This window comes from Anneissia japonica, unplaced genomic scaffold (genome assembly GCF_011630105.1).
Source record: "Anneissia japonica isolate Jap-2015-1 unplaced genomic scaffold, ASM1163010v1 scaffold997_len2565447_cov190, whole genome shotgun sequence".
Lineage (NCBI taxonomy): Eukaryota > Metazoa > Echinodermata > Crinoidea > Comatulida > Comatulidae > Anneissia > Anneissia japonica.
Genome location: NW_022696369.1, coordinates 1,693,207 through 1,702,317, shown reverse-complemented (window position 1 = coordinate 1,702,317; position 9,111 = coordinate 1,693,207). Strand labels below are relative to the sequence as shown.

The 9,111-nt window shown below is 33.9% G+C and overlaps 1 protein-coding gene across 1 annotated transcript; it reads left to right on the top strand.

Moving 5' to 3' along the window:
• The first annotated feature begins 1,415 nt into the window (after nt 1-1,415).
• Nucleotides 1,416-8,405, top strand: LOC117102005 (major facilitator superfamily domain-containing protein 6-like). Its single transcript, XM_033242210.1, has 4 exons — nt 1,416-1,875; nt 2,961-4,411; nt 4,692-4,853; nt 6,371-8,405. The coding sequence occupies exons 2-4, from the start codon at nt 3,022-3,024 to the stop codon at nt 6,598-6,600; spliced, it is 1,782 nt and encodes a 593-aa protein (XP_033098101.1). The 5' UTR covers nt 1,416-1,875; nt 2,961-3,021; the 3' UTR covers nt 6,601-8,405.
• Nucleotides 8,406-9,111: the final 706 nt, after the last annotated feature.

The following is a 9,111-nucleotide window of genomic DNA, read 5'->3' as shown; positions in this document are numbered from 1 at the left end:
ATATATAAATCATCAAAGAAAGGTAAATACAGTGTTCGAACAATGGACATAATAATACATCGTGTAGCATAGCTCTCAACGAAATAGTTGCATATAATATAAATCAAGATAGCCGTTTGATGATTATTATATAATTTAACAGTGTTAACGGCTATCTTGATTTATATTATATGAAACTATTTGTTTCTAGCCGTTATCATTGTGTAATGGAGTGTATCTGGTGGTATTTGAATCTGTTCAACCATGAAGCCTCCGTGGTCTAGTGGTTATGACACTCGCCTTGACAGTGAGAGGTCGCATGTTCGAGACCCGCCAGAGGCATTTTATTAATACACAATTTCTTTATTCATTTATTACAGGACTACAGGATTTGGTCTTTTGTTGCCTGCCCGACGTGAGCGCAAGAAGTGGGCGGAACCAGGTATCGCCGGGAACGTCTTGGCTCCGGAGAAGTACCGAATCTCCGAAAATAGGAACTTGAAAGTATATAAAAAATTAATGATTTCTTTTTCTCTGACAAATTGTGTCGAGCTCTTTCGGGGAGTTGGGTGCAGCTCTCGGCGATGAAGGCTCAGTCCCCTTCCTCATTGGCGCCACCCACTGTTTGTCTGCTTCCAATGGCTGTCATTAAAAAGTAACATTTTCCCTGCATTAGGGTGAGCAGAATATCTAGCGTGGCGAATTATTTGCGGACTACAAATAGAAACCCTTTTTTCGCACGGTTGATTCGTATATAGAAAACAGTATTGCTGCACGGCTATTGGACTATTGACCGCAAACAAAAAAAATTTAAATAATTGGCAGTCTGATGTAATAATAATAATAATAATAATAATAATAATAATAATAATAATAATAATAATAATAATAATAATCTAGGCCTAATAATAATAATAATAATAATAATGTAAAATGACAATGTAATAATTAAAGTTTATTTCACCATTTTGTTGACTATTATTTAATCCTTTCAGAGATTTTATTTATTTATCAAGGTATCTTTATAGAATTGAATAGCAAATCGAAATATGAATACATAATATTAAGTATAAACATCGGTGGCAAGCCAAATCACAAAATCAAAATTTGGTATTTACGATTTTGACATTGACGACGACAGAAATCGTATGCCTACATATATATTACACAGTTGAGATTTTTTTTTTCACCGTCGTAAATCGAACTCAAGTTGGCCTTCCTTGGTAGGTATTGACATCGGATAGAAAAGTAGGCTACACAGCTGATATAAAATATTGGATTGTGTTTGAGATGGAGCATTTTAAATCCATCTTGAAGAAAACATAGTTTTCATTCTGTTCATCAATAAAAGAAATTACAATTTGTAGTAGGGCATGGAGTTGGATATAGTATTAGGTGTTGACATGGAACTCATAGGGCAATGGCGAGTTAGAACCAGCATGGTATTATAGTGAACTATAATACCTCCATGGAACCAGGAATTGTTTTGATTTTCGGTACCAATTTTTTTTATGTCTACTGGACCGTGATCAAGGCTCTCTAGAGTCCTGGTGTTAGCAGGAGGGGCTGTGCCTCTCCGGGGCCTGTTGTTTCAACTCCCTGCTCTCACAAGAGCCCATAGGCGTTTTACGCCACAGCTTTAGCGGAACTCAACTAGATTTTTTTGTCTAATAAGCTGCAGACGCATTCTATATGGATCTATGCATGGACCTTTTAATAAGTCCATGATATGTTTCTGCATTGCTGCTAAGCCGGAATTTAGATAAAAACAACAATGACGGATGGCTATGCTTTACTGAACAACAATAAATATGATTCTTCGCTGTCGTTTTACAAGCTATGTCGATGCTATAAAACATGGGTGTGCAAGACTTAGTCGACGTGACGCTTTTACTGGTAAGATATTGGTTATTTTTTATTATTGTTATTGATTTATCACCTAAAACAATAGCCCAATGTTTAATTGACTGAAATTTACTCTACCACACTCGCACTGCAAGTTAAAAGGACTACCTAAGTTAGGATCTACTCTACTACACTGGTTAGTTTTTCAAGCCCAGTTAGAGTGAATGCACTGTACCTAAAACGATGTAGAGGAATAATAATAATATTATTATTATTCCTATGTATACAATATGTATAATATTGTATACATAGGAACTTATCTGCCGGGCTTATTATGGAATTAGATGCTTGAGTCACTTTTGATTAGTTTCTATTTTTAGCAATTTTTGGGTCACATGTCTTATTCGCAAGAGTTCATTCAGTCATTTAAAAAGGCAATGTTAGCGATGACTTTAAGCTTGTTCTGAGTGCATCCGGTCTAGTGTGTCGACATGGGTTTCGTAACCCTGACTTTCCGTAACTCTGCATTTTATAGACTTTGTTACCCCGATATTTTGAAACTGTGATTTTTCATAACGAATCACTTTCGCTACTTTTCCTGTTTATCTTATTAACAATTCCAAGTTAATCTCAGCTTAGAAAAATAAATGCTAGTCTTTCAACAGAATGGAGCATAGTAAAGTACTTTGGAAATTTTTATATAGGCCTTCAATCAATATTTGCAAACGGAGAAAATATGATGAATAGGTTATTTGTCAAGAATCAAGCCCAGAAAATTACAAACAAAATAATATATTATATGAAGGCCAACTGATAATATTGATGATAATAATAAATAATACAAATACAATTTTTTTTTAAAGTGTGGGGGGGGGGGTAATAACAGAATATTACAATGAAGATTATAGAATGAATAATTACTGTTAGACGAAATCTAAACTTGGCAGATTAGATTTCTGGGGCATAAGATGTGTAATATACTAATCCTATATTATAGGCTGTGGCATATTCCGGGGAAATTCCTTCATCTCAATTTTGACTGTCAAAAGATTTAATTTGACTGCCGTCACTTAATTCCATGCACGTACAAAGTAGACACTTCGTTTCTTCTCAATTAACCTTCTTTTCTTTCACAGGTCTCTTGAACATTGAAACAAAAATAGAACTGACATCCATGATAACTAGAATTTACCCAGCATGCATTTCCCAACAGATGATACATTGGTGATAGAACGAGAGGATTTACTGAAGCTAAATTTACTTCATCCAACTGAGAAGGAAAAAAATAAATATGAAAAAAGATGGAAAGGATTCTGTAATGGATATATTGATCCAGATTTGCTTGTCTGCAAGGTGGTGTACTTTTTATTTTACGGTGCATATGGCTCACTTTATCCTCTTCTTGCCGTCTATTTTCGACAACTTGGATTACTTCCATGGCAAATAGGTATTTTAGTCGGACTTCGACCTATAACCGAGTTCTGTGCTGCTCCAATGTGGGGAGGTATAGCAGATACTTGGAGGAAAGCCAAACTGATTCTGTTGATGTCACTATTTAGTTGGTTAGTCTTCACCGAGGTATTAGTATTTATACAACCAGCCAAGCCATCATGTTTGCCAATTAGCTCTGGTACAACACTCAATGGCTGCGAGTATATAGTTTACCAGGCCGACATGATCGGTGAGGTCGATACACCTGTTACAGCGATGGATTACCCAGTAAAGATGTCAAATAACACTATCCACATCTACAGTATAGTCTATTGTTCCAATGACATCCAAGAGGTATTCCTACTTCTAATGCTGTTTACAATCCTTGGTGAGTTCTTTGGTTCACCAACAATAACACTTGTGGATTCGGCCACAATCGGTTATTTGGGGAAATTGAGAACAGATAACTATGGACGACAGCGGATGTTTGGTTCTCTTGGCTGGGGTGTTCTTATGCTCATTGAGGGTTTTATTCTAGATGCAACCGATACTGTGTACTACAGCTGTGGAAATGTTGAGAAAATTCACAAAAATTATCTTGTCTGTTTTGGAGCGTTTGCTGTCATGATTATCAGCGCGTCGGTTGTCGCCACGCAAATACGCTACAAATACGACTCTGACAAATCTGATCGTGAGAGATTTTTAAAACTCTATGGAACAACAGGTGAAAGTAAAACTAGAAAAGAGTCAGATACATCTGAATCTTCCATTCTAACCAGTGATACAACATTGGATGTGGATTCAACTACTTCTGAAGAAGAAACATCGTTTAATCATGTTCTTCGGATGTACCTTACGCTGCAGTACGGTTCTGTCTTGTTTGTAGCATTTTATTCTGGATTTTGTAGTGGTCTGTTTTTTACATTTCTTTATTACCACCTTGAAAGTCTTGGAGCACCGAACACTTTATTTGGCATTGCATCAATAACCAACCATACTTCGGAAGTTGTGGCATATTTTTTCAGCTCTCAAATCATCGAACTGTTAGGTCATACTAAATCCATGTGCTTGGCTCTTTTGTGCTACGTGGTGCGGTTGCTATCTACGTCATTACTTCACAACCCCTGGATCATACTTCCCTTTGAAGCTTTACAGGGTACGTATCCATTTGTAGTTTTACAGTGCAAGATCTGAAAATTTGTTTTGCCGGAGTAGTGGGGTGTCGTCTGTCCGAAGGGAGGAACTATTGTGCAAGAGGGAGTGGGTATCCAATCACTGGGCTTGATAAAAGAATATTTAGATGAGGAAGAGCTTTTAAAATATAGGTATATTTTTTAAAGTTTGCATTTGTTACCTGGATTTAGTTATGTATTTATAAATATCGAAAACAATTTCCCATACTGAAACTTATTTCTCAAATAATTTTTGTTTTACAGGAATAACACATGCATTGGTATGGGCAGCAATGACCTCATATATTGGCCTGGCAGCTACTCAGTCACTTCGGTCTTCAGCTCAAGGTGTTTTACAAGGGGTGCACAATGGTCTTGGAAGGGGCTGTGGTGCATTCATTGGTGGTGTTCTTGCTTATCATTATGGTAAGGCAGCATGTTTTTGTTGACAGTCTAATGTGTTAGTATGATAAATTTTCGTGATGCTAGCGCTTTGTATCCGAAAATATAGGCTCTATAAAAACAAACATTGATAATAATGTTTATAAAAACGAGAATGATAATAATAATAATAATGTTTAAAGAGTTTGTGGATTATGAAGCATAATTTAAATCAGAACAGAAAATCTTTTTGACAGAAATGCTATAGTGACAACAATAGTTGCTAAATCAGAATTGAAATGTATCTATAAAGTCTATATAAGTGTCTAAAGAGATCACCCGATAATGCAATGAAACTGAAAAATAGTCGTGAACAATTATATATGCCTACTTTGATCATCTGACGTAAAAACCATAACAATGTAGATAAAGATAAATGTAAGCCTATATAAAGTAACGACAACATAATGCATAATTATGCTTGAGTGGATGGATCAAAATTAAATTAACAGAGTACATGTACAGTATATCAAAGATAGGCTTAGACCATGCATGCATATTTCAATTGTTTGAACAATATTATTCTTTTACAATACATATTTTGAAGTTCTTCATACCTTTAAGAATTGGTAAAAAAATATGAAAAAAACAATGTTTTTAAGGAGAAAAGTTGGTGTACAGAATTCAGCAGCTTTCGTTTTAAAACAATTGTTTTATGAATTGTACTCTGAAACCTAGATTGTTATATGTACAGTATGTAGGCCTAAACTTTTTCTGAAGGTCGTGAATCGTATCGAGTTCTTTTCGTACGGTATACAAAAAGGGACACGTCTCAATATTGCCAAAAGATCTGAAATTTTGTGAAATTTAGTGAGTAGGCCATGTTACTATTCAATTCATTATCCCATATAATCAAATTGTAGCATATTTAAATTCATTAACAGTATGCTTAATAGTAATTAATCAGTACCGGTATGCTTAATAGTTATGAGGATCTCATGTACCTTTCAGAAATTTGCTAACAATAAGGTTTCATGGGTAAATCTATTCTAAATTGTATGTTTTCCTCCAGATAAATGAAACGTAACTAGTTACAAGACTTTAACAAAAAAAATTACATAATATAATTATTATACCATTTTTGAATAAAGCTTGAATATAATGTAATCAGTATGCTTGTTCGTAATTTACTCATTCGAATAAAAAAATGTTGTTTTAGTTCAGAAAGTTAGGTACGAAATCTCTCAAGTCGGAACATCGTTTTGCTAAACTTATTGTATAATTAACATGATTTTTATTTCTAAACATATAAACTTATTCCATTGTTAGAGTGCAATAAACTGATCCTCTAAAGGAATAATGAAAAGCAATTTGAAAATTATCAGCGTAGAAAATGTTGTGGTGTGATTTGTTGAGATTGGTTAACATGTTAACCTAATACTAAAACTGTTTATAATAAAAGGCTTGAATTTTACATCATGAGGCCAATTTGAAATTCAATTATATTAAATACAGATTTAGTTTGATTTATTGATTGACTGATTAGTTTTGCTCTGTTTTAGGCACCAGTACTGCATTCCAAGTGTCCGGAATCGTTTGCATAATCATTCTTATCACTTTCGGCTGCATACAATCAACATTTCCGGAAAATAATGATAACAAAAAAGACAAAAACGATGGTAGGACTAAATCGAAATCGTGTAGGAAGACCATGGATAAAAAGAAAATTAAAGGAGAGAGCAAAAGCAGGGAAGAATTCGAAGAAACAGAGGAAGAGCAGTTCATAGATTGACGAGGGAAACCGTGAACAAGCATGCAGACTGTACATTAGTGTAGAAAGAGGAAACAATATATTCACAATAAGCCAACAAGAACCTCTATTTATAACAATATGTAAAAATTGGATAGGTAGATAATGAGAACTTTGTAAAATACATCCCACCAATTTGTAAGCAATCACTGGTGGTGGAACTGGATTGGATCTGCGATGATAACGCGGAAGATAATATACTTCCATAAATACAAGCAGACTATGTGCTATAGCAGTAATTACCTTGACAAGTGTGAGGTTGCAGGAGGTACATTTTCATCCAACTGGATGACTTTTCTTTAAATGTAAGAATTATTTTTAAGGTTATTACATCACGTCATGTTCGTTTATTAAGAGCCCAGTTTCTACCATTTAGAAACAGTGCTTTAAAGTCAGGCTTCAGAGAAAAAAGTACAAGTTTTCTAATACACAAAACTATTTTTGATGATGAAAGACTCAAGAGCGGTTAATGAGATACAGATTTTATTTTTATATTTAAAAACTGGGGAAAAAAGTTGAAAACAGTGGTGGTTACGCCACTTTTTCCCCAGTTTTTAAATATTCAAAAATCTGTATCTCATTAACTGCTTCCGAGTTTTTCGTCAAATATGCTTTTTTGTGTCTATGATTGTAATGTGTGACATGTGACATATAGGCCTATTAATTATAGGCCTATATAAGTTCTAAAAGATATATGTTTCGTTACTAATCACATTGCCTATATGCCTATATATAATATATGGATATATATATATATATATGGATATATATATATATATATATATAGGCCTATATATATACAATCATGCAACCTCACCCGTTAGCCCCGAAAGCGTCAAGAAAAGTGTTGAAAAACGTGAAAAAAAGAACGTGTCTATGTGATCAGTGCAATGCCGCAATACTTTGGTTGTAGATGGACAACATGTGTTTCAATTGACAGATGTATATATAAGAAATGTTACAAGTAAAGAAATAAACTCTAAACCATCTTACGGTATCTTTAATGGGTATTATACTTTGTAAACAGTATATATTTATATGTTGGGATATTTTTGTGGTTTATTAAAAACGAATTTTAATTTACAGTAGGTATGTATTTATAACTTTTTATGTATGAATTTTTCGTGGTTTGTCTTAGTTGCAAACTTTTTTTTATTCATTGCATTTTAATCTCACCAACACAATACTGTATAAAGAAATAGATAAAATATTAACAAGAATGCTCAAATAGGATCATGATGTTATAATCGTCAATCAGCCCTTCAACGACTTGGTAGCGAGAGGCTGCAAGTTCGAATCCCGTCAGAGGCACTTTCATTGACCTGAAGGCTATTCCTAATACGATTATAACATCATGCTATTTTATATTATTTATATATTTCTTTATATATATTATTAACTGATATGTTTATAAATGAATATATAGGCCTACATGTTTAGATTAACAAATATTGTATAAGCTTATTACTGATTTGTTTATATATACATAACTTAAGTACTTATATTAATTTTCGTCTCATCTTGTGATTTTCGTTCAACAATATTTATTTGAACCTAATTCAATTAAATTTATTCAAAATAAACCCGCACCAAGGGAAGGAGAAGTACAAACATTACATTAAATAATATTAAAAGTTCACAAATAAAATTTGAAAACAAATAAAGTAAAAACTAACACGCATCCAGAATGGAGCATGGTAAATTAAAAAGGTTATTGTTAAAATTAATAATTGTATTAATTTTAAATATTAAATAGGCTCAAAAGTTGAGCCATATGTTATACTAAATCATTCGTTATTTATTTATTTATTGCATTTTCGTCTTATCTAGTTTTGTTCGCTCATTTCAAAAATGTTGTTCTTACAATACAGTAATTTAGAGTGAAATCAAATCAACCATTTTACAGGCGTCGGTAATTAGCCAGCGGCTGCTTTTATAATACGACCAGAAATTATAAGAAAACTACCGGTATATGTTTTAATACTGACAAATATCAAATATGTTATAGGCCTAGGCCTACAGTACAGATTATCTTCAAGCAAGGACTTTAAAACTGTTATACAAGATGTTGAAGTATGACTAGTCTACCAATCCAGACTAGGCTAGAGTTATGAGTACAGTACACTAACAGTATTCTTGACCCGCGCAAACGAAAAGACTAACCTCTAGGCTGCTGTTTAGCGGCGGTTACGACGTTTTTTACAGCCAACACTACGTAGCGGAGCGGTATGGAGTGTTTTAGCGTACAGTAATACGACAGGTCGGCCTAGCCCATGTCTAAGTAAGAAAAAAAGAATACAAATTGATCATGGCGATTGTGCAAGGACAGTGTATGTTTATGTGTCCAGAGAGTGAACGAAATTTGTGAGTTTTGGAAAGTATTTGATCTGACAATAACATTCGTAGGCTAGCAGGCTAAATGAGAAGGCTAACTTAGCTAGGGCCTAGGCCTAGTAGAGGGCTAGGCCTAGGCCCTATAACTTATATAGGCTA